General features: G+C 46.6%; 1 protein-coding gene across 2 annotated transcripts in view; it reads right to left on the bottom strand.

Moving 5' to 3' along the window:
- Positions 1-1,581: 1,581 nt before the first annotated feature.
- Positions 1,582-26,004, bottom strand: part of MAP6 (microtubule associated protein 6) — a 45,444-nt gene continuing 21,021 nt past the window's right edge. Inside the window, exons 2-4 of one of the 2 annotated variants that reach the window (XM_087759137.1) lie at positions 16,426-16,639; positions 14,708-14,904; positions 1,582-1,651 (exon numbers count right to left, since the gene is read on the bottom strand). In XM_087759137.1, the coding sequence (XP_087615263.1) occupies positions 1,582-1,651; positions 14,708-14,904; positions 16,426-16,639 (481 nt within the window). Of the gene's footprint in view, positions 1,652-10,742; positions 14,905-16,425; positions 16,640-26,004 lie in introns of those variants that run through there. The other variant, XM_087759135.1, reaches the window with a different exon arrangement.

Genomic DNA, 26,004 nt, shown 5'->3' with positions numbered 1-26,004 from the left:
CCTTCAAGGTCCTTTGGGAGGATCCCCATGTTTTTGTCCTGTGTCTGTACAGCTCTTGGGATTTTGGCCATCACAGGGTGCCTTAGCAGCGGTATAATATGAATAGCAAATAGCAGTAGTAACCAAGGGTCTCTGCAAGTGAAGGAGATTGGATCTCCTAAAACATGCACTCATTTTAAAGTTGATCCAGCCATTGCTGGAATCACTCTTGATTTATTCCTGCACTGAACAGGCGTCTGTATAGGAGGAGTACTTATATACGAGGAGTATGAGGTGTATCATAGAATCATAGAATGTCCTGAGTTGGAAGGGACCCACAAGGATCATCGAGTCCAACTCCTGTCCCTGCATAGGACAACCCCAAAATTCACACCATATGTCTGAGGGCATTGTCCAAATGTCCAAGCGTATCATGGACTTGCATTTTCACTTTGAAATACTTGAATGACTTCTCCAAGCCCAAGACAGTTTCCTTCTGAACTAGACCAAGCAAACGAGACCCTCTGGTTTTGGAGGGCTTTGGAGCTCCATGAAAGCTGCCCAGCTCTCCCCACCTCTGATGAAGTAGCTGCCTTGCATGATTAATTTGGGAAGGAAGAGCAGCCTTCTGCTTAAAGTTAGCACTTGCGGAAAGTAAAGCAAATCCTGGCTCTAAGTGTTTTAACACTTCAGCCTAAACCTAGAATTATTTATTGGAGTGTGCTAGGCCAGTGCCTTGCTGGAACTGCAGTCTGGGTATTTCATGCACTTGGCTACCTATAGGGGACAGGCTGTAAGGCTGGACTACATCTTCCATCATGTGCTGCATATGTGATATGGACATTAGGAGCCTCACCCAGAAAAGATGGGCATACAGAACAACCAGACCTGCTAATCCCATGAACCAGCTGCATTTCTCCTACAACATTTCCAGTTCTTACTTGACAATTTTTCAATCAAACATTTTTTTTAAAAATGCTGAGAAGAAATACTAATTTGGCAGCAAGTTTTGGTGTCTCGTCCAGCATTTGCCCTAAATGGCAAATAGAGTGGTAAGAGCCCCAGAAAAAGGTCTGAGATGTTCTTGGCTATAAGACAATGACAAGTGGATCTGCCAGATCTTGCACAAGGCATGCTTAACCTGGTGATGTCCAAATGTGAGTTCCTGACAGCAGTTAAGAATTGATAGTCATTAAACCTTCCAAGGATTTTTGAAAAGAGTTGCTGATCCTATCAACTAGGCTTCCAGGATAATCTCTGAAATCCAGTATGAAAATTCCATGAGTTATGGAAGTGAATCTGATCTCTCTGCTGTCCATGTAAACTAGAAAGATCATTTAAACCAGTGCTGTTTCACAGCTATGAATAAAGGGAGAATTGGACCCGTTTTCTTTCTCTGACTTTACTGAATATAAATCAAGGCACAGACATGCTAACTGCATTACACAGATCCTGGTGACAGTAACTTCTCAGTGCTTGAGAGAAAAGAGAAATTGTCATTCAACTCTGATCACCAGCTTTATTGTATGCCAGCCAGACGATACACATTTCATGCAGACTATACGTTTGCTCCAACCGCCGCTCAGAAGAAAGTGCTCGACTTCACGTGCGTTGGTCCTGCACTAAGGTACTTGGTTCTTGCTCTGTAGCACCAGTGTTTTTTTCAGGGGTCCTGGAAGCAGAGAAAGAGCATCATTGCAAAGCTGTCAGAGCAATCGGCTAGAGCATGACAACAAAATTCCACCCCTGAACTGGAATTTGCCCCGTGACAAGTGGCTCTGCAGAGCGTTCCCCAAGCAGCCCGCACATGTTTCGTATGTCCTCAGGCTGGTTGGTGAGCCTGGTCCTGGTCCAAAATCCATGGATAGGCACAAAATTGGGAAGACTGGAGCTCTTGACTCCAACTGGGACCAGGATCAGGCCCACCCATCAGCTATGAAAAATGCTTGCCAATTGATTATAACCTGCATCGAACGAGCACCTCGCTGTAAAATTGTCTCACAAAGAAGCAGTTTGTTTCCCTCAAGGCGGATGGTGAAAGCCCTATTAACGCAGAGGAGCCAAGCTCTTGTGCTGCTCAGGAAGCACCCGGTGCCTGTTAAAACAACCGACAGGAAAGCAAGCCCAGCTAACACATACTAACCCCATTTGAGAGCACCCCGCTCCTCAATGCCTCCAGGAGACACCAGGAGCTGACGGTGGCACCAAGGCATTGGATCCCTGTTGGGATGAGCTCTGGGGCCAGCTCTGTCCCCGGGGTAAAACAGCAGAGGTGCATCAGCCTAAGCACCAAGTTTTGATTATACTTCACATGTTATGGGCAAACTATAGCTCCTATAGAGAGGATTTGGGGTAGTTTTGGATTGGAGCATAAGAGAACAAAGCCCAGGAGTTAGGGTAGATGCTTCCAGAAGAAACTCTGGACAGGTGTTAGAGGGAAGGTCAGGTCTTGTTGAAATGCAGAGGGAGAGATGGGGAAGGAAGGACCTGTAGGGAACGAGGGAATCAATCTTCATTAGGAGACAGAAAGAGAAGGAGGATCTCCAGGGATGAGGAGAGATGTATGATGAATGGAGAGGGATCTGTGAGGCTGCAGAAAGCAGATGGAGAAGCAGGAGAAACCTACTCAGCTCTAAAATGGGCAGCTTTGCACAGCGGTTGCATTAAGGGACTGTGGAGATCCCCTTCATCCCCCAGCCTGATGTTGCCTTTGTGTAGGGAATGGTTCCAGCCTGCAGGTTAAAGGATGAAAGGAGGGTCTGACACCAGGGCCAGGAGAAGAGGTGCTAGCTACCATCTCCTTGGCCCATGAAACCAGCCCAACCCCAACATGTGAGACTAACCATTCCTGTGTGAGAGGCTCATGGGGCAGGGCATGCCATGCCCTGGCAGGACAGCTCTTGCTCAAATACTCACCCTCGTCCTGCTCTTCATGCTTACAGTGAAGAGACATTTGCTGCCATAAGCTGTTAGCAGAGGTTGGCACGGCCTTTCCCCTGTGTCCCCAATGTAGGAAAAACCTGAGTCCTTCCAACCTACCAGTTGCTATGGGAATGACATGAGCCCAGCACTCTAAGTCAAGGGATTAGGGTAAAATGCAGGGCAGCTCCTCTTTGGAAAGATGCTCCACCGTCAGGTCAGACCAGGTCCATACTGCTGATGCACAGACATCTGCTAGGACAGGACCTGTTGCCTGGTCTCTGGAGAAGGCTGGAGATGCCTGCACGTCCTTGCCAGTGGAGAACGTGCCTAAGGCTGCCAGCAGCTACTCCAGATGCCAAGCCACCCCCTCTGAGCACATCTTCACATCTGGCCTAGTAAGGGAGGATGCAGTAAGTATGGAGCCTGAGCTCAGGTCTTCTGTGCCAGTGTGCATGTGATGCTCCAGGTTGTAGGTGGGTCAACGTCGGATTAATCCCACCTCTTCCCTGGGCTTGGTGTCCAACCCTGCTCTTGCTGTTGCCCTGCATTTCAGAGTAGAGTTTGAAAGCCAAAATAATCTCTCCCTGGAGGAACATAAACTGTTTGAAATCACCCTCCTTCAACATTTCCCTTGGCCTCTGCTAGAGTCACCAGGGGAATTAATCCTTCTCAGCAGCCTTGGTGTGGTACCTCTCTGTTGAGGCAGCCATGAAAGCTGGTGTATGGTGGCTACTTCTTCATTTTAATCTGTTGGCTCTTTTCTCATGAGTGTGTGCATCCTTCAGCCATGTATTGCAGGCTGGCTAAGACCCAGCCTCCTGGAGGAGAAAGGGGCTGTGCCCCATCCCCATCCCCTGGCTTCCTCTTTGTTTGCGTCAAATACAGATAACTCTGTGATTGTCTTTCCCAGTAAAGCTCATTCCGAAACTGTTTTTAACTGGAAGGAGTGTGAAGGGGAAGTAATTACATTATTTTCCCCAGGAACTGGCATCCAGCATTGCACAGTCTCTGACCAGGAGAAGAACAGTCCTGGCTGCTCTCTGCAGGGCTGCACAGCGGGGTCCAGCCCTGGGTACCAGCCTTGGAAAGAGTGAGCTGGGAGGCTGCAAATCGGAGGGTTGAAAGGAAAGCCTGATCCTGAAAAGTAACGAGATCTAACACAGAAACAGCAACATTTACAAATTATCTTTGTCTTAGCCAAGAGAGGAAAGAGTTTGGAGATCTTTGCCCTCATGAGGGCTGCCAGTGGCAAACCGTTGCCTGGTAAAACCCATGTGTGTAGGAGAGGTTAATTATGTGATGTGACAAGGTGAGAAATGGAGAAGAGACGGATTGGAGGTGACAGATCATTACTCGGGTCATGGCTGAGAGCGAGAGATGCAGAAAGAGTACGAAATTCAGCAGGGATTCATTTCCCAGAGGCAGCATCTCGTGTCTGGGAACAAAAGGATGACCACCACAAGCACACATAGCACAGTCTTCTCTTCACTGGTCCTGGTGTAACAGCAGGGAGCTGGGCTCTTGTGACTTGGGGTCTAAACTTGCCTCTGATGGTGATGGGCTCTGGCAATGTTATCCCATTCTTCACAAATGTGGAGGACCTGCTCGCGGCTCACCCCTGTTCCTCTGTGGATTCAGGTCTTGGTCTTTTGGTGGCCTCGTATCAAAACAGAGCTGATGATGTTTATCCTCCTCTGCAAAATTATCTTCATTGAAAGCAGTTTAACTATGTGGGAGCTGTTATGAGTCTGTTTAGACAGAGCCAACTGCAGACACATGGAAAATTAAAAGCTGACTTCAAGAGCAACTAGAAGCACCAGGAATCCTCTCCTGGTGGCTCAGGAACAGCAACATGACCCCAGGCACATATAGCTGTGAAGTCTGGCACTGAAGGGCTGTTTTTTGCAAAGAACCATGAAATACGGCCTTTCTTTCCCAGAGAATTCAGGTGAGGAGGTGGCTCTCCTCTGCAGAGGAACTATCTTTTGGTTAGGGCCCTCTCCTGGGAGGTCAGTGGCAGGTTCATGTTCCTCAGAAGATACAAACTCATCGATTCCTGGGCAAATGCAATTAACAATTAGGTTACAGGACATGACTTCTCTCTGCTGAAGGCTTTATGGCCCTTTGTGCATCGAAGTTTGCTGTCTGTAATAACAGTGACAAAAATACAAGTCGTCTTTGTCCTGGAAAATGGCCTTAATGTTGTACTCAATATCTGGTCTCAGTTACGTTCCTTGGAAAAGGCAACAGCATCAAATAGTGGGGCTAAAGTTGTAAGTTACAGCAGGGAAATGAAGAATTTCAGCCTGGTCTGTATCTAAGCAAGCAGAGGGGTTGCTATCGCTTGCATAGGTTGGGTGTGCCCTGGAAATGTGCACCAGTTTGGGGCCAGCAAGGGCTGAAGGAGAAGAAAGTGCCTGGTTGTGAAATCTGACCTGATGTAGGTGTGAGGTGAGCAGCAAGGAGCTCAGCACTTCAGAGGTTAAACAAACATCCACCTGCAAAGCAGCAGTTATACAAGCACTTACAAAGTTCTGCTAGCAGAAATTTAGATGTTAGAAGACTTCAGTGTAGCCCCAAGGTCAGCTAAGGACCCCAGCAGCATGCAGGAATATTGTCCTAAATACCATTCAGTCCCTAAAACTGTGCAGCTGAGATTTTTGGCTGCTGTTTTAGGTTGTTCTAGACCTTTTTCAGTCTTGGAGTCTAGAGTTTGGCGGAGGAGGTGTCAGCACTGTGAAAGCACAGCAGGTGGGCCATGGTGACACACGGGAAAGGATACAGGGCATTACCTACACCAAGGGATCCTCTTTCCAGCTGCCTCTTTCCAGTATCTACACTGAAATCCCTAGAGACTGGAGATGTCAAGCACAACCCAGCTGCAAGTCTCGCTTGTCCTAGATGAAATCTCCAGGCTCCTCACTGAGAAGGATTGGACCTCCCCACACATTTCATCTCTTCTGTCTGCTTTTGCAGAGCACCATTGAAGGAAGCCCAGGGGACCGAGCACTGCTTGATCCTTTTCCCATCCACGTCCACCAACGAGCTTCAGTTTGGCCTCTAGTTAGGTCTTCAGACCTAACTTCTGCAGATGGCCCATGAAACCAGACTGGTGGCCATGCTGTGAGCTCGGCTGCTCACTCAGCATGATAAGGAGTCTCCTTTGCTTTCTGGCAGGGTGGTGTCACACCGCTGGCAGTGAGAGTCACAGTAAGGGTAGAGGAACTGAGCTGCTCCTGATTCTTTCTATGTGTGTGTGCAGCAGCTGGGAAGAAGCATCATCTTCATAGCTCCAGCCAGCACAAACCAAACTAGTATGTTCAGGCAATAAATTAGGACAAGGAGGGAGAAAGGAGCCACTTGGGACTTAGTCACACTTGGGTCCCTGCTGTACTCACAGGTTGAAGGGACCACGGGCAGGTCTAGTCCTAGCCTGGGATGGAAGAAAGAGATGTTCAGGGCACCTTCTGAACCACAAGAAGCCTCCTGGGCATCCATCTCTGAAACATATCCTGCTGCTATGCCAGCTTCTGCTTCTTCCCCTGAGAGGTGCATCTGCTTGGATTTCCACTGACACACTTCTGCCCACTGTTTTCTGTATTGCACTGGGAAATGCAGTTCCTTTAACATCGACTGCTTCTGCTCTGGGCTATGAGATTTCTCCTTCATTCTCCTCAGTTGCTGCATTTGTTGAGCCACCTGCCAGCCCAGGACATCTCTGCACGAAGCTGGAGAAAGGCCAATCTCTTTATCAGATGCACCAGAATTGCAAAGGACAGAAGGTCATGTAGCTCTGAATACGCTAGGCTCCAACATAGACAACAAAGCTTGTCTCTGTGGCTGTAAAAAAGAAAGAAAGGTACTGGGGAACAAAAACACAAGCAGAGCCATCCCAAAAAACTACGGATAGAGCTGCGGCAGCAAGACTGACTGCTGAACTGGCCACGAGGACAGACACACAGTGCACTTGCAGACACATCTACTGAAGCCACAACAAGAAACGAGAGAGAGAAAGGGCAGTCGGTAGGTGAGGTATTGTTTATTCTAAGCAGTGAGTGTTATCGCACAGTACAGGCAAAGAAAAAGGCTTACAGTCCAAGAGAGACAAGACCGGACACGAGACAGTAACTTGGGGAGGACAGGAAGGAGAAGGTCCCCGGTAGAGCTGAGTATTTAGGATGACCTGGAGGGGAAAGGTGCTGGAGGGGGAGAGGTGGGAGAAAGCAAAGGGTTGGAGAAGCAGCTGTGGGACAGACATTGAAAAGCTGGCAGAGAAGATGGAGGGAAAATGACTTTGAAGGCAAGAAGGAATAGCGGTGTGGCGGGTAGATGGGGTCTGGTGGGGTGGTGAGGGCATTGAAGACTGTATGGGAAGGAGCCAACAGGGACAGAGAAGTCTGATCAGCGATTGGACTTGGGGAGAGGGGAGGGAGCAGGGGCAACGGGGGCAAGGACATCCACCGCCCTGTGACTCCAAAGCACTCTCTGTTTCATTAAATTAAAGGTGCCTTGTTGGCTCGTGTCCTTGCTGATAAATCTCTTTGTTCCAAACAAAGTGGCCACAACTGAACTGGTCCTCAGTTGGGTACCAAATCCTGAACCAGGCCAAGGAGTAGGTCAGTCCAACGATCAAGGACTACTCTCAGGATTTCCCTATCTTGACCATCGGGTACTGGCACCATCAAGTGCTCCTGGGTGCTGTTTAACTGATGAGGACAGACCCGCCTGCCACAGCTGTTGTGTGGTGAGCTCCCCTCCACCACGCATCGTGGAGGGTCCTCCTCACCCTCTGCTGTCACCCAGCTCTCCAGACCTCTCTCAGAGCCAGGCAGGGCACGCAGGTCTCTGGCTCCCCAAGGAGATACGGGAAGACCTAGCTTTGCTCAGGGGCTTGAGGTTGCTGCATATCTCAGGCTAGGGTGGGGTGGGAGGTGGGCAGATGACAACAAGGGGGTTTCAGAAATGTTTCCCCTTTTCCATCTCTCATACCGCTGAACTGCTGACATTGAAGGAACAGTTATTATTTCTCAGTGCTCTCACATATCGCTAGGATCTGTCACTGCTCCTCATCCATCATTTTTCTGGCGGCTGGTCCTTGCCGTTGGTTTCCGTGGAGCAGACTCCCTGCAGGGAAAGCTGGCGTTTTAGAAAGCATAAAGATGCCTTCAATCCATTAGCAGGCTTTTCTTTTATCCTTGGGCTCCCATCTCCTCCAGATGACAGTCATGATTAGGGAGCTGTTTCCAAGGCACCCTGCAACAGAAATTAAGACCATTTACAAGCAATCTCCATAGTTCACAATAAACCACCAGTCCTGAAGTACTCAGAGCTGCATTACCCCTCATTGCAGACCTCTGAGCTTGTGAGTAGACCCACTGGCATTAGTGGAATTGCTCCCAACCCAGAAAGCTCACGTGAATAAGGGCAAATGGAAGTGGGCTGTCAAATCCCCAACTGGATCAAACTTACCATGACACTGCTGGAAACAGGGAGAGCTGAAGCCCATGTCTGAACATCACAATATTTTCCAACTGTGCAAAAGATACTGTTCTTAGTGCTGAACATGGCCAGGTCATCATGTTCATACTAGGGAATTTCTTCTTTCTATACTGCTCCTCTTCTTTATTTGATGTTGCTGTTGCTGTTGGGGATGGTGGTTATTCCTTGGATGTTGGGAGGTACCAGCCATGACAGATACATCTTCTTAAAAAGGCCCTTTCTCTCCTGCACTGGTACATCTCTAAATAAACCCTAAATCCAATGGATATTGCGACACAAAAGGCTGCATTCATATAAGGGCTGACATGTCAACTGATGAAATATCTGTACTCATCCTTTGACCTTGCTTTACCAGTCAGGGATGTAATAATGATAACTGAGGTTTTCAAAGGAAGCTCAGAGATTTGGAAGTGGTAAAATCAGCGAAACTCAGTCCTGTGCCCAAGGCACTCAAGCTCCCATCTGATGCAGGGAATGGGATGGAGGGATGAAGAGCATCAGGCAGGAACCTCTTCATCCACCCATGCACAAGTCTTTGGGGGTGTGTGCTGAAGCCCTCAGCACACGATGTATTTGAAAGCAACTGATTAAAATCGGAAACATGCCGGCCACCCTTCATGGGACTGCTCACACCCTGTGCAGTCGAAGCAACACCTCTGCAAAGCCGCACTCAGATGCTCTGTTATTAAGAGTGTGAGAAGCAGCCTTGACTCTTTAAATTCAACATGCCAAATATTTTCTCTCCCCTCTTTGTCCCCTCACCAGACACCAACACTGACAATTAGGACTATTTTTACTCCAGCCAGCGCCTCCACGCTAAATGCTCTTATAAAACAAAGCATTTCATTTTTAGTAACCCACCTCTAGTGCTCTGCACAGACATTGTTCTCACAACCACCCTTGGAAAAAGGTGGGCAGTGCCAGTCACTAATGACTTGGCAAAGACTGAGGAGTGAGTCAGTAGCAGTGGGTTGAGACAGTGATGGTTAAAGACCAGGGAGCCCAGGTCCCCATGCCTGTCATCAGCCCGGTAGGTCCTATTGTCTCTTGGAAACGCATCCCGCCCCTTCAAATGTTTAGGCTTTGGATGCTGAGCAAGTTCAGAGGGCAATAGGACAGCAAGGGTATGCTTTCCAGCACGGAGTGTGGGCAGCTGGGTGGGACCAGATGGATCACCCATCCATGCTTCAGTATGGAACAGACCCCATACCTTTGCGTCATGGGAGAAACATTTTGTTGGCCAACATGGATTGTCACAGATAAGCCCCATCAATGACCAGTCTTTTAACAATGAACATTTTCTCCAATACCAGCTGTGGAGGGGTGAAATGATAAATCCCTGGACCTACAGCTCAGCTGAAAAGCTTTGAAGATCATAGTTACGCATGATCGATGAATGGATGAAGCTGGTGGGGAAGGGAGAGGGAAGGCAGGGTGATACGGCAGGACGTCAGAAAGCAGCACTGTTATTAGCATGTAATCACAGATGGAATAAATTCAGAAAGTGATTTGTAAACCAGGCAGGGATGAGAAATAGTGCTCAGAAACGGTAAGGCAGAAAAGGGTCGGTGCTCCATGGAAGTCAGCAGAACTATGTTGGAGGAGACATTTTAAAATACAACCCCAATGCAGACAATTTTCCCCAGGTTGGTGGGGATGTTACTGGAATATCCATTAAAAGAGAAAACATGATTAAAAATAAAAATTGCAGGTAGGATCTTATGGGCTAATTAAAAGAATAAAGAGATGAAACTAAGATTAGGGTTCACCATTTAAAATAAAATTGTGCCCTCAGCCCTACTTTCTTCTCAACCATCATTTTCTCCACATAACACTTTCAGTAACATAAAATCAGTGCTTTGCACTCCCACAGACACTGCCAAATGCCTGTTCAACGGTGGCTAGGCTTGCAGCATGCTGAAAGTGCTCAACCCAAGAATTTGCCATCTCCTTTCAATGAGGATTTATAGCCCCTTGACCCCTCTCATGGGCCTTTTAGGTGGTTTTGGGCCAAAGCAAAAGCTGTAGGCAGCTGGAAAAGGGTGTGTAATTAAGCGACCTCATCCACAGCACCTCCCCTCCCTCCAGCTCTCGATGGGGCTTGGTTTCTGCTGCCTGATCCAGTGCAACGTGGACAGGAGCAAGGTGCAGCATGCAGGGCACGCACCGCACCAACCCTCTGCTTGACACGCCATACGTACAGAAAAGAAAAAGCAAACTACCTGCTCCATCCACATGACTTCACTGTCCATCTTCACATTTGCAAACGCTTAGCTCTCACGTCAGGCTAGTCTGAGGTTAGCAGCCATCTAAAGGGAGTCAGACTGTGACAGCTCAGTTGACCCTATGGCAGGCATGGAAGTGGCGGCTCTAAGCAACACAAATCTGATTACAGTTGGAAGGGTGTTTCTTTCACTTAACTGTGCTTCTTATCGAGAAAACAAGATCAAGGAGGTGGTATTCGTCTTTAGCATTTATTTATCATTGGAAAAAAAAAACCCTTTGAGCAAGCAAAGATCACAAGCACGTCACAATCAATTGGCTATACATTAATTTGTGTGTGTGTGTGTTTGTGTGTGTGTGTCATTCTCATTAGAACAGCAAGAATGAAAAAGCACCACGAGAAGGTGTGCTTAACACATTACAAGAGACAATTTTGTGATATGCAACCAAACCCAGGCCACAAAATATTAATTAGACACTTCCTATCTGCCTCCAAGAGGCAAGAGTTTGTGGAATTCATGGGAGCCATGTTTTTACACCGGACGCGTTGCAAATGAAGAAGCAGGTGATCGGTGTGCAAAGCAGTCAGAAAACAGGAGCTCAGTCAGCAATTAGCACCATTTTGCAGAAAGGAGTAACAGTACAATACAGTGAAAATGAGAAAGCAAGCAATAGACAGCATAGGAACTTTCACAGGGTGAAAAGCAAAACATTTCTCTTTTTTTTTTGTTTTTTCACAAGGAAAGCAAAACATTACAAATTAGCAGTGAAACAGAATCAGCATTGCGGTAGCTGGAAACAAAGAACAGCAGAGCACTCTTTCCCAGTGGGATCGACAAGCTCAGAGTCCAAAGTGAACTTGAAACAGCAGAGATTTGGTCTCCTTTCTGATAAACCTGAGTGGGTTGGATAGGCATAAAGTCTGTGGAAAGTAGAGCAATGCAGGATTTCACTCTGAGGCCTGACTCTGCTGCAGTTCCTGGCATTCAATGCACCACTTAACTGTGTGCTTGGATGTATGTTGAGGACCTGGTGCACATGGAGCAAAGGCCAGGATTTATATTCCTATTTTGTTGCTGTCTGAAAGGGAGGTCCCCAGGCCCTACCAGTCTCCCAGGCTCTTTCTGCAAAGACTGAAACCTTCCAAGGATCATTCATCCCACCCAAAGAGAGGTGTCCAAAATAGGTAGCTCAATGGCCCTTGGAAAGTTCCTTCACTAGAGAGGGAATTCAGATCACTTCATACTTATCTTTGTAGTTAGATGCCACCAAAAACTTCATGTATTAAGAAAACACAAGGCCATATTCTGACCACTCACTGTGCATGTTTCATTTAAACACTATAATGGATGCTCTTCATTGAGAAGAAGCAACCCTGAAGCCCTAGATGATGAATGGTTGATCCAGAGTCATGGTAGTGCTTGGATTAGGTGGTCTGAGCACCTTAATGATGTTCTTTGGGCAAAATTTGGTTACCCTTGAAGTCAAGGGCTAAATTCCCATTGAATTCAAGGTGAAATGGTGGCAAGCATGCTGTCTCTTTGAATGTGAAACTTAGGGCCAAAAAATATTCGGGAGAATCGTTTGGCATGGTCTTTCCTTAGGTACAGTGAGATTGGTGTGTTGGGCTGTTGGTAACTGTCTACGTGCCTTTCTGACATGTTCTGCCTGCTGTGACACGTCATCTTCACGGCTGTTGCTATATCCTGCGATAGGAAAGGACGTTACTGAGGAGTGTGAAGATGGATGAAGCATCTAAATGCCAAGGAATCACACAAAGTCTTGGAAGCTCAGGCTTCTCTGGCCAGTTGTCCCTTGTGCGACGGGGTGGGAAGAGCTGTGAATGGCACTCCTCTCCACCAGCTCAACGCAAGCCTTTCACCGAGCTGCTCTGGAGACAGAGCTGAGCTTTGTACTCGAGCGGTGCTGCAGGGGCTTCTGAGCACTCAGAAAAGCAATGGTCAATATGGACAAGTCAGCGTCTCCATGGAGCATGCACATCAAAAAATGCACTACATTCGCAAAGATTTCCACAGTTTTACTTCCTGGAGGATTTCCCTGGTTTCCTCCTAAACATCGGAGGTTTAAATATATATATTTCTATATATGAATATATATTTTCCACATACACAACCTGACTAGCTCATAGCACACAGTTCTAACACAGCTAAGCTTGGAAATACACCACTGAATTCAGAACACTACACTTTTACTTATACTCAAAGCTTTAGGCTGTTAGCGCAAGGCAAACAGGACACATCACACAATACACTGAACTTGGCATTTATTCATTACTAAGGCCAGCAAATGTCACTATCTGTATACCACAGAGCTTTCCTCCTCTTTGGAAACTTTCTCTCAGCCTTGTAGCCCACCACTCATTTATGTTTCCAAAAGACCCAATTCTAATGGGATGAGACCCCAAAACCGGGACTCCTCACCCTCCTGGCCCATCCCTTTTTCTGTTAGATAGTTTCACATCTCTAAAATATCCTAGCAGCAGGAGTCTCCTCGTTCAAACACCTCTACAGCAACACAGTTCTGATACTCTGCTCTTACACCACCTCCCTACCCTACTTCCCATCTCTCTCTTTGTTCTTCCCAATTGTCTGTTCTCTGAAAGTTTCAAGCTGGACTGTGTGTTAGGATAGAAATATTGAGCTGCAAAAATAAAGATGAACCCTGCATCTTGACCTGCAGCCACTCTGCTACGGGAGTTTAACAGCTCAGTTTGGTGGGATCAAGATTAATCTTTACGTATTTAGAACCCAATCCAGGAGTTAGGCATGTAAATTTGGATTGGGACCATATCTCTCCTGGCTCACATTGACTCAACGACTCAAATTTTGGGGTATGCAATGCCAGTCTGTTGGGCCAGTTCATACTCACTGACAAATGGTCCCGCTGCGTGTACAGCTTCCAAACTGGTCTTGCTGGGCATGGGGATTTCCTAGAGTAAGAGCACAGCAAATAGTACTGAAACCCTGAGATCTTGCCTGGAGGGAGTCTGGGGATCCCAGCAACTGGTTTACGACCCTCTTAGGATGCTTACAAGCCAAAAGGAACTCCAACAGCTGGTAGAGTCAAAACAACGGGGGCTGACAGATCTAGCCAACCTTAGTGACTTGTTTCTTTCTACCCCTTGGAAGGCCACGTCTGCAAACTAAACCTCTTTCTGAAATCTAGCTCTGTCTACTGGCACCCCAGAAGTGAAGAAAGCAGACCAAGACTCAAAACAAACCAGGAATAACTAAAAAGATCCATAACCTAGGGAAAACAATAGGGAAGAACAGTCTGCTGATAACCTAGTCTGACCTGCCATGTGCTTGGGAAGTCTTCACTGCTCTCTGCGCCTTCCCTCACTCCTTTTTTTTTTAATCAAGTCTTTTGAGTGGTGTTGATGAGTGAAGCTGCCTTGTTGCAGCTAGAACTATCCCCCAGCTACCCTGGGGGAAGATTTGGCCCTTTATTTGCACAGGATCTCCTTCCCTGTTGCTTCTTGGAGCAAGTGTCCCACCGGTGTTACCAGGGGAAATTGCTCTCGGCCACACCACTGATTCTAGCGGATTTATTGTAGATCCATGGCACCACGAATGAACCTCTGATCCTCTCTACCTCCAAAACCTTTCACCTGCTGACACCAGTGGGAGATGACCAAACAACGGCCAACCCCAAAAGGGCCTCATGGGATGAGAGCACTGCCCCTCCATGGCTCGACAGGCACTTCCACGCCGTCGAAGCGTTGAAGGACCAAGCCCGAGGAAAGGTACAGGCTGTTGGACGCAATCACGGTTGATCCATCGCCTTCATTTCCTATGACCCCACTTGTGCATTCCCACGTCCCTCACTCTGTGCAGAGCCGTGTTGTGCAGGCAAAGCAGAACAACCTGACCTCAGAAACAAGGATTCCCTAATCCTCCTTGGAAATAAAACAGAAAAGCTTCTAATACAATCAGAACAAAAAGCAGATTAGAAGCCTCTAATTAATTTTGTGGCCTTTATTTAATCAAAGAAAAAAAAAGGAAAGAAAGAAAGAAAGAAAAGGAAAAAAACGAGAAAGGAAGGAAAGTGCAGTGACATTTACTCTTTTGCCTCAGCCAGTTTATTGTTCATCTCTTTACTTTTCTCCTTGTCCTCTGGCTTTGCTGTGTTGGAGGTCTCGGCGCTCTTTTTCTTGGCAGCCCGGCCAGATGCAATCTGCTTGTCTTTGGCCTTTTTCAGGGGCTTATGGCTTGTGGTGGTCTTTTTTGGTTTGGAAGGCTTTACGCTAGGCTTTTCCACCTGCATGGAGGGCGACATGCAAAACGACAACACAGAGATGGAGAGAGAAAGAGAAAGAGAGACACAAGGACAGGTGGAAAACAGGATTTAGATCAGAAACGCCGTGAATATTACTTACTCAGCTATGCCCTGCCCTCTGACTTCAAGAAGGGTTTTGCAAGCCCAGAGGGGATTGTCTCTCTCTGGATTCGGAGCAGAGAAATGATGCTCAGGACAATGAGGCTGGTACAAATCCCCACCTTTCCTGCTCCTCAGTCTGCTTGTCCCTAACAGATTGCTACAATAGATTGTTTGGGGTAGCTGGGGCTGAGGACACTGAGTTGCACCTGAGCAAAGTCAACAACAGTGTCTTGCATCCACTTGTTTCTACAGCCCCCAAAGTGGGGAAGATGGCTTCAAAATTAAGGAGGAACAGAAGCCTTCAGCTCCTCCATGCTGGCCCTGCCACCCCTCTGAGACCTCACAAATCTAAGCACTTACAAAGGAAGGACTGGGAAGGACTAAAACTGCACAAACTGACTCCATTTATATACAGATCCTCCGCTGCTCCTAGAAAACAAGGCTGGAAGACATTTCAGCCCAGGCCCTTCTCGACACACGTCCTCCATCCGATCAAAGCCAAAAGTGCTTACTGTCAAAATCTGTGGAGCGCTCTGAATTAATTGCAGATGAAGATCTGGCTCTTACCATGTTATTCTTGGGATAAAGTGTAATCTGCGGTGCCTATAGTTAGAGCCCATAGAATCATAGAATGGTTTGGGTTGCAAGGGACCTTAAAGACCATCTAATTCCATCCCCTCTGCCAGGCAGGGATACCTTCCACTGATCAGGTTGCTCAAAGCCCCATCCAACCTGGCCTTGAAGACTGGAGGGGGCATCCACAACTTCTCTGGGCAACCTGTTCCAGTGTTTCACCACCCTCACAGTAAAGAGTTTCTTCCTAGTATCTAATCTAAATCTACCCTCTTTCAGTCTAAAACTGTTACCCCTTGTCCTATCACTATACTCCCTGACAAAGAGTCCCTCCCCATCTTTCTTGTAGGACCCCTTTAAGTACTGGAAGGCCGCTATAAGGTCTCCCCAGAGCCTTCTCTTTTCTAGGCTAAGCAATTCCAACTCTTTCAGCCTTTCCTCATAGCAGAGGTGCTCCAGCCCTCTCATCATCTTCGCGACCCTCCTCTGGACCTCCTCATGTCTTTCTCATCCTGGGGGCCCCAGAGCTGGACGCAGTGCTCCAGGTGGGGTCTCACCAGAGCAGAGTAGAGGGGGAGAATCACCATCTTTTGATGCAGCCCAGGATACGGCTGGCTTTCTGGGCTGCAAGCGCACATTGCCGGGTCATATTCAGTTTTTCATCCACCACCATCTCCAAGGTGGATCCCCAGATGCACCCGTTGGTCAGAAATGAAGATGCCACATAAGGGGAATGACAGCAGGCAGTGTTCAGCCCAGCCTTACTGTGTTGGACATGTCCCACCAGGAGCAGTGATGGCCCTGGGTCCCTTCCGCCACGTTTCTCACCTTTGGCGGTTCTTTGTAGGGTTCGCTGTAGAGAGTGCGTATCCTTCTGCGCTCCAGGTATTTGTTATCGGCTGGAGCAGGCTTACTGGTTTCCCCCTTGAACTGAGCGCTGTAACTGGTTTCATGGGTCATTTTCTCCTCTGGCGGCTTGTACTGGGCCTTCGCTTTTATAGCTTTCACAGGCTTGACATCTACCCAGGGTCTGAACTCGTTTCTGAAGATCAAAAAAGAAAGGGGTTCAGGAATTAAACCAACAGGTGAGTAGTGGTAATGTGGGAATGAAATCCCTCATTGCTCAGCAAGGTCTACTTGGAAAGGCTATTGCCTCCATCCAGTCAGGTTTACAAAGAAACTGACTCCCAACAGCTCATTTATGACCTCATCTAAAAGCCATTGACACATTAGGAGACGTTCAAATGAAATTTGGTCTATTAAAATCAGGTAATCCTGGACACCAGACATTTTGCTACTTGTGTGATAATGGTCAAGTGCCCTCTGAAAACGTGGCCTTAGGTGTGACTGTGATCCTTTTTTTGAAAACATAGATGCTTTTTTTGTCTCTACAGCCTTCATCTCTGCACTGAAGCTACCTGCAAGCAGGTCCTGACTCTTTCTTAGAAAGGAACATCAAAATTCATGTTCTGCAACTCAACACAGGACACACACTCGGCAAACTTCCTTGCAGGCAAGCTAGCTGGGTGATTCAGAAATGTAAGGAGCCAAGATTTTCTACAGTCACCCCTTACCCACGCCTCTAAGTAGTAAATTGTATCATTTTGCCTATATTGCACCAAATTATGCACAACAGCTTTTGTTAATTCCATACAGGAATACTTTAAGATAAAGCTGTCTCAGATGTAAACTCAAGCAGAGTAGGAAATGCCCAGTTTATCAGGTATTGTGAGCGATGGCTTCTCTTTATTAGCTGATGGTGAATTTCTGAGTTACTGGAAAAAATAATACCATCTTTCATTTCTTTTGGACAGAGCTGTGGCTTTTTGGAGAAAAAAAACCAAACACATTTCAAAGATTTTTAGCATCTGCTGGACACATTCTTGTTCCCATCCACAGCCTCCTTCTCATGCATTTTTTAGTTCTTCCCAACAGACCACTAACATCTTTCTAGTTTTGAAGCAAACCATTCCATTTTCTCTCTAAAAACTGCCATTCATCTGAGAATGGGGATGAAGAAACCCCAGGTGTGTTGCTACCTTAGATGGATCATGCTCAGACATAGTCCCAGGCAGTGTTTACATCCTTAAGACTCCAGCGCAAGCCAGGAGCTATCGTAATGGTGGCGATATAAGCAAAGGGGTGAGTTTTCCTTGGAAATCAAAGCCCTTGTCTTAACTTCAGGACCTCGGAGGCAATGGGATCTCTAAGTTGCAGACCCTGTCCCTCCTGCTCTGTTCCACTCAACCACCTTTGGGTTGTGTTATTCGTTTTCAGCCTGGTTTATAAAGGAAATGAACTCTGTGTGAGGGTACTGCCAGTCAATCCCTTCCCAGAATAGCTTTGAACATCTTAATCATCTTCAAGCAAATTTGACAAATGGTCATGGAGATATTCAGCTTTTACTTTTACAAAGATAAGCAGCTGAACTGAGTCCAGAGGCTCAGGAAAGCTTCAGTATGGACATGCACACTTCATCGGTCATCAGACAGCCCGCTTAGACAGGGAGGCTAGGCTGCAGAAGTTCATCTGTCGTCCTCAGGGACCAGTAATAAATGATCCCTTCATGTGCAGGATCAGTGCAGCTCCCTGCCCACCCAGTACTACATTTCCCATTCACATAATCCCACTGCAAAGATGGAAAAAACCTGTCTCTTCCAAGATAACTGCTGGTTGCAACAGTCTCCTGGGTGTGTTTCTCCTCCTAAGACACCTGTGTTAAGGTTTTACCACATCTGCAGGATGACTGTGTCCTTGTGGTAGTCAATGCAGACTGGCCAACACAGTCAGTGGAGCCTGGAGAGCCCCTTCCCTATGCCAAGGATGGGTGACTGCTTTAGGATGAGCTGTATGCCTCTTTGGCCTCTGTTAACTGACTAGATCTCCACTGATGGGAATACAAACATCTAGCACACGTGAAGACACTCACGCACACACCCCTAAATGTAGATATCTTAATCTATGAGCCAAATCCCATCTCTAACTCTCCATCCTTTCTTAATGTTGATTCTACCTACATCTACTTTTTATTTCCCCTGTATTTCTTCATGTCCCTCCCCTTCTTTTACTATTCAGCTGTTCTTGGGCTTGGATAATACTGCCAAAGGCCATGGGAAACTGCCTGTTTGAAGGATGCTTTCATTTCATTCTTCATGAAACTGTGGCACTGAATGAGCAATACATGAATGGGCTCATCTGTGTCCCCTTCTTTTGTTCCAAAGTAGACTATATATTTTCAACCACTTTCTAAAGGAAATAAAATCATGCACTAATTCTCTCTGCTCATGTCTATCTGTCACTCAGATTCCTTCCTAGCAACTTCTGAACCCGTTAGCTATGTTCTATTGTATTTGTGGCAGAGGTAGAAATCTCAGAGGTGAAAATCACACCACCTTTCCTCAAAATCGGTGAGTGGGCCCAGAAGGAACATCCAAATGGTGTTCTTAAAAAAAAGAAAAAGTTCATTTTCTTACTTATTGTAAGGCCAGCTGGCCAACCAGCCCACATGGACCACCAGGTCAATCAGCAAACCCAAGCATAGCTTGCATCTACAAAACCAGAGACAAAGGATGGAGGCTGTAGCACCGTGCACATAGGGGCTGGACTTTAAAGACAGAACACAACCAGGATTTATTCATTCTGCTGCTCATAAAATGCTGGTTTAAATGGAGGTGAGCTTTGAAGCAGCGTGATCGTATTTGTTACCATAGTGCCTGGCAACCTCATTATGTGCTGCATTATGCAAACATGCAGAAAAAGACGGGCTGCTCCCTGAAAAGCCTGTGATCTCTGTAGAAAAGGCAGACACACCAGGTGGGGAAAAGGAAGAGAAAAGCCTTGTGCTACCTGTGGGTTGGCAGTGAACGCATTTCTGCACTCCTGTGTGCTGGTTGCTGAAATGCTAAAGCAAGAGACCATGCAATAGAGCTAGGCTGTGGTGCCTGTTAATGCAACAACCAATCTCATCTGACTGTTAAACATGAGCACGAATTCCTCTGCTCTTCTCCATCCTTGCTTTGCTGGTCTTAAGGCAGATGTAACAATTCTGTGAGTACTCAGCTCCGCTGGACTTGGTGAGAGGACCCTTGACCACCCGGTGCCTCCCAAGATGAGCATGGCTTTGCAGGCAAAGGATAGACCAATATCCATTCTTAGGCGGATGCATGCTGATGTCCACCACCTCTGAAATAGCTCAGCCACATTATTCTCTGGAAGTGGAGGACAGAATGCTATTGATCTTGAAATATTTTACAGTGTTGACAAAGAAGTTGTAAATACCAGGTATGTCACACAGATTCAGTGCACATCTAGAATTAACAGGTTGCCCAGAGAGGTGGTAGATGCCCCATCCCTGGAAACATTCAAGGTCAGGTTGGACGGGGCTCTGAGCAACCTGATCTGGTTGAAGATGTCCCTGCTCACGGCAGGGGGGTTGGACTAGGTGACCTTTAAAGGTCCCTTCCAACCCAAACTATTCTATGCTTCTATGATTCTATTCTAAGTCCTTTTCAGGCAACTGTGCATGATTTCACATCACCAGCTATGACACTAGAGCCAGTCCCTTCAAGCATGGGAGACAGCATGGGCCACGTTCATATGGAGTTCTACCACACCTGGGATGGACCAATTACTCCCTGCTGTGACCACACTCAAGCACCCAGTGTGCCCAGTTCTGCATATCTGCTCTTCAGAGCTTGCAGAGGTAGTGGAAGGAGGAGAGAAACTCAGACCATTTACTACAGCTACGTCTGGTGCAGCAAGCTGATCTCAGTGCCTATTTTTGATAATCAGGCAACACAAACTGCAAAAAAAAGTGTTACTAGAATAGACACAGGCTATTCTGCGCCGGTTGCGTCAGTGCCCAGAAACTCAACTTACCATGGTTAATTAGCACAAACGTACTAATTCCTAGATTTCTCCATCTCCACCACAGATGAGTGAGGGATAACAGCCCGTTGGGAACTGCCCTTGGAATATGCCAGCTCCTGAATCCAGCCCAACAACTGCTTGGAAAAGTACTAGTTACCCTGGGCCAAAAACGTAGGCAGGAGTGTACTAGCAACTTCACAGCCTGTATCATCACATTTTAGTGCCAGGCACATTGAATTTACTAATGCAAAGGTACGAACGAGAAGACAAGTGCCCTACTTGGGGTTTGCGTCTTTATGGATTGTAGGGATGGGGGGATGTTAGAAGTTGACCTAAATTCCCTTTATAGGTCTGGTGACTCTCCATCAAATGTCTGTCTGATACGGTCCTACCTATGCCATCATGAGCTCATGTTGTCCAAACAGCGCACGGCATGGCTACAACCTCTTAGGGCAGTCGCACTGCGCTATCTAGAACTGGCCTGATGCTCCAGGATATTTATGTCACTCAGAGATGTTGCTTTATAAATTTATACACTCCTTATATACAGCAAAGAAGCGAGACGAAAAGCAGCAGCTTTAAGAGTTAATTTTTTTTTGGCATTCTGAGACTAGGAAAAATATCTGTTCTCTACGGTATCATATCGGTTGCTCCTCTAATACTAAAACTGACCCTGGCTTGGGGAAAGCCCCTGCAGTTCTGAGACCTCCCTCATTACTATTTAATATCCCAAGGCCAATTTGTGGGGAAGGTACCCAAAAGTTACAAATTCTGGCTGCAATCTGAAATGAGTCCTGAAAATGTTGTTTTTCCCTGTTTTGAGAACAACAGGTCATGGTGGTGTCTGGTCCACCGCAGACCGCTTCACACAAAATTAGCTCTGAAAGTATTTCAGGAGCATGCTAGATCCCACCCTAAAAGAGCTCAGCCTCAAAGCTCACCTAAAACCTGAGCAAAAGCCTTTTCTCACGCTGCAAGGATGAGTCACGAGCATGGACTAGCACAAGTATGGATATACCCACCAGGCACAGCTTAGTCCAGCTCTGTAATTCTTTATCTAAGGATTTTCATTGCTCGTAATTTTGCTGAGGAAGACTTTAAGAATTGCTATCTTGGCATGACACAGAAGGGTTGAACTGAAATAGCAGCAAATTATGTCTCCTAATTTTCTGCCTAGCTCTGGTCCCAGCCTTACAAAGAATAATTAGAATCAATCGGGAACCCAGTGCTGACCTGAAATGGAAATCAAAATGAAACTCAACAAAAAGGAGTATATGAGGCATCAGATGGCCTTTTGCAAACCAAGTCCAACAAGAAAAATTCCCAGTGAAGGTAAAGGGAGTTTAGCCATCTTCACACCTGAGGAGAACACAGGGCTGCATTGGATGGGGCAGACATCTTGCAAATTAATAGGCAGTAGATCTTCTTATAAGATGACAGCAGCCTGGGGAGGTGGTGGCCTGATCTATATCCATTAAAGCCAAGAGTTGCTCTCCACCTATATCAGTGCATGGGGCTTCATCCGCCTTGGTTATTTTATTTTAACTGCATTTTCTCCTTGGCTGAGGATTGCTAAAGATGGTTGCAGGTGAAGGTGACCTCCACATCTTCCTCCACCCCAGCCAGGGGACATGGGGTTGATGTGAGCTCCAAGCTATGACATGCAGCCATCTCTGGAGATGCGCACCAGCACTCATGTAGGCATTGATTGCCTTCATCTATTGATGCCAGAGCAAAGCCAAGAGGGGGAAGGAGGGGGAGACGGGGTCAGGTTTAACCACTTCAAAGCGTCCACCTACTTTGAAGGACTTTAAGAGAGGTTATGTTTGTTCAGAATCAGCACAGGATGTTAAATATATTCTGCTGACAGCCGTTCTACCGGCACTGAGCCAGCCCAATTCCCTCGTCCTTATGTGCACATAGGAAATACTGAATGGCGCAGAAAAGGGAGACCAGGAACTTCACGGTGGAGTCCTGCACAGAAGGGATATTTCTAGCTTAATTTGAAAAACTATGGCTCAACTAAAACCGAAAAATATTCAGATTTTTCACTGGGAAAAAAAAAATTCCTTTATGAAATGTTTGTCCTGAAATGTTTCATTCATTCTAACATTAAAATTTAACTGTCTTTTCCAGTTTCTTTAATTCTTTTCCATCCCATTTTTTTCTTATTCTACTGAGGACAACACAAAAGGACTATGAATCCCCTTATGAAGCAAAACATCGAACTACTTCACAAGGAGTATTTCAGAACATCACTTTTCTCCTTAATATTCCTCTAAACAAAACAGCAGTGAAAAAAAAATACATTTTGGCTAAACTAAGCAGCGAATTTGTCTGGGATTTTCAAATTATTTTGCCTTTCTGGAATAGAGTATCATTTGCTCCCAAATATTCTCCAGCTCCCTTTTCCCTCTTAATGCAGGAAAAGAGATGTTCAGTGAAACGAAACAGTGGGAAACCCAAAATCAATGATAATGCCTGATCAAACTCTGGAACTCAATGCCAAAGGAGGTCATTGAAGTCCAGCATTTAATGAGATCTAATTAAGTCATGGCTGTTTAGATGGATATTGAGAATATTCAGAGGTATCAAAGGAAATTTCAGCATCACATCCTCAAGGTAATTATTGACACTGTTCTTCAGCATTTAGCTGTCCTCTACAAACTAGGGGCTGAAGCAGGAGCTATTCAACACTGTAGGAATCTCCTCCAGTCTCCCTCCAGTTGTCTGGTCCTGGCCGTGATCAGCCAGAAGGTATTGGACTAGCTGGACTGCGAGCAAATTCTGCCCACAAAGGATTGCTCATATGAGGAGCAGGCACATGTTTTGATCCTAAAGCTGTTCTCTTTTCTAATGTGAACAGAAAAATTCCATTTGGACTCTATATAAACAGGCTGTGTATCCTCCTGCAAACACAATTAATTTTAAAGATAAGCCTGATCAATGGTTACTGTTCTGCAAGAGCCAAAACATGACTCCTAACACATTTTCAGCTATAAAGAAACACTGCCCCATGCTGAGGTCCCTCGTGCAATAGTAAATGGTGCAATGTGTTCTTGCCTCCCAGAGAAAAAAGTCTAAAATCCTGGACCTGGATGATTCCTTGCTGCTTCTGACAGCTTGACGTTACTACAACACAATATGTCCCCTGCCCCCCAAGACACTGGCTTTGACCATTTCATCCCATCTCCCACCCCAGCCCCCTTTGGTTAAAAGGTCAATTCCAACCAACTCCTATTGCAATGGTCTTGTCAACATCCAAAATTTGCCACCGCAAGTGCAAGAACTACCCCCTCATTGCCTGCTGCATCAAGTGCCCTGTCTCCAGCCCCTACGTGGATGCTTAATGACAGCTTTATCCTCTAGTGCCCATGCTATTATCTTGTACACAATAATTTACTGTAAAGCTGCGCTGAGACTATGAATGGTATAATGAAGCTCCTGGTGCCCAAGATTTTTTTTTTCCAAACATTAATAATTAACCTCTAAGACATGCACACGCGCACATATATACGCACACAGAGCAAGTCAGTTTGGATGAGCCAATATTGAATTGTGTACCAAGACTAAAACAATGTGATATATTAATGCACGAATTTGAAACTTGGACAATGCACAATGGAGTAAGTGTGAGCAGGATGGGGAGGGAGCAGTATCTGTGGACATCCCTGGTTAGGGCCCATCAAGTACAGTACTGGCATAGAAGAGAAGGAAAGTGCTGAGCCTTCAACAAGGCAACTTTAGCATTGGCCGAAGCAGGCTATGAGCAAGATATGATTAACGTACTGAAAAGGATGAAGTCAAGTCATTTGGCAGAGCAGAACCATGCTGTGATCCATTTATAAAAGTTGCTTGAGTCAGCAGCCCACAAATCATGGATACTGCATTGCCTGAGGGCCAGGGAGCATGGCCTTTCAAGGAGGCAGAATTATTGCACATGCTGTCATGTCTAAAACGTCACAAATACATGACTGAAGGTGAACACTGCAGAGGGCCAAGGAGCTGAGAGAGCAACGTAGCTGTGGGAGAGCAACCACAAGTGTAACAGCCCTGCTACTGCTCATGTCTCAGCACAGAGAAATAGGAGAGTTGAGGACCATCCATGAGGAATAGCCAGCCCGTGGGATACTGAGCAGTGTGGGGAGGTCCATGTACGATAGGAAAGGGTGAGATAAATCCCCATACTCAGACTAGGTTGCACATCTGGGCACCTTTGACACATAAAGTCCACTTTGTGGACCTCAGGATAAACACCAGCACTCTCATGATCATCTCCTTTCTTCCACTGCTACCTTTGCACTGCTCCACTCGTAAGCCTGCAGCAGATAAAGGATATCCATCTGCTACAGCCCAGCAGCCCAAGGTCCTCCCTACCTCCTGGGGGCTAAACACCCACCAAAGGGAAAAGCGTGGACTCTGGGGAAGATAACACCGGGAGATCCCACTGCAGAAATGCCAGAAACCAGGGAAAGGTCCATCTGGAGATCTGAAGAGAGGTTAAACCCAATGGCAGTGAGACCTCAGGAACCCTCCTGGTGTGCACCACAACCCCATGGAGATTTGCCAGTTTATACCTCTCTGAATTTCCCTTGATATTATAAGCTGATGGGTCCTGCTGAGGAAGGACGCATTGTTGGCCATTCCATACAGAAGCTGCTGTGCTGTCTTCATACATGCTCAAGCCTGTAAAGTCGGTGAATTCAATGTTGGTGTCACCAATGAAACCAGCCAATGCAGCCTGCTAGGAGAGCTCCCAGGGTGATCACAGCCTGACATTTCTGAGCAGGCTTGCAGAAACAACCCATCTGTAAATGTCATGTTCACCCCTGGAAAACGGGTCAGGGCCAGGTCGAAGCTCTGCTAACATCCCGTTTAATGGCCTGTATGTCTATTCTCCAGTTCATTGGAGCAACAGCAGTGTCTCAACCCCCTTCTCCTCCAAATGGGCAGATGACTAAAATTTGCCACAAGGTTAAACAAACAAAGCAGCTCATGGCGTGGATGCTTTGACACAAAAGCATCTTTATTGACAGGGTGCTGTAGCAAGATTAGGATTAGGAAAAGTGTTGCCACAGGCAGATCTGGATGGGCTGCAGAAACATGAACAGCGTGAGGAGAGCCAAAGTGCTCCTGTGAGAGTTTGCTGGGCCAAAGAGCATCACATTGTTAAGACTCTCTTGCAAGACAACGTGCACAACCGCACAGCTACATCAAGGTATGGACACATGAATTAACTAGGCTCATCCATTAAGGTCCCAGGGGAAAAAACCCTTGAGAAGAAACCTTCATATTAGGAAAAGTGGAAGAACTTGCAAAGACAACACACCGCTGTAAATTCTGCTCTTCTTCAAGTGCAAAGATTTTTCAGTGCAATTCATGCCGAGTGCAATGAACTCATTCAAATATCTGATGGGATACAGAGAAACCGGCAGCTGCCTGCGGCGACGCTGCACGCTGGGTCTGTCTCCAGCTGAAGTCTGCCTGCCTCTGCCCATCCCCATGCAAAACAGCACATTGAAGCTGTGCTCGGGTGGT

This window comes from Nipponia nippon, unplaced genomic scaffold (genome assembly GCF_047370975.1).
Source record: "Nipponia nippon isolate SJK-2023a ecotype South Korea unplaced genomic scaffold, ASM4737097v1 scaffold_2, whole genome shotgun sequence".
NCBI classification, from domain to species: domain Eukaryota; kingdom Metazoa; phylum Chordata; class Aves; order Pelecaniformes; family Threskiornithidae; genus Nipponia; species Nipponia nippon.
This window is presented reverse-complemented; position numbering and strand designations above follow the sequence as displayed.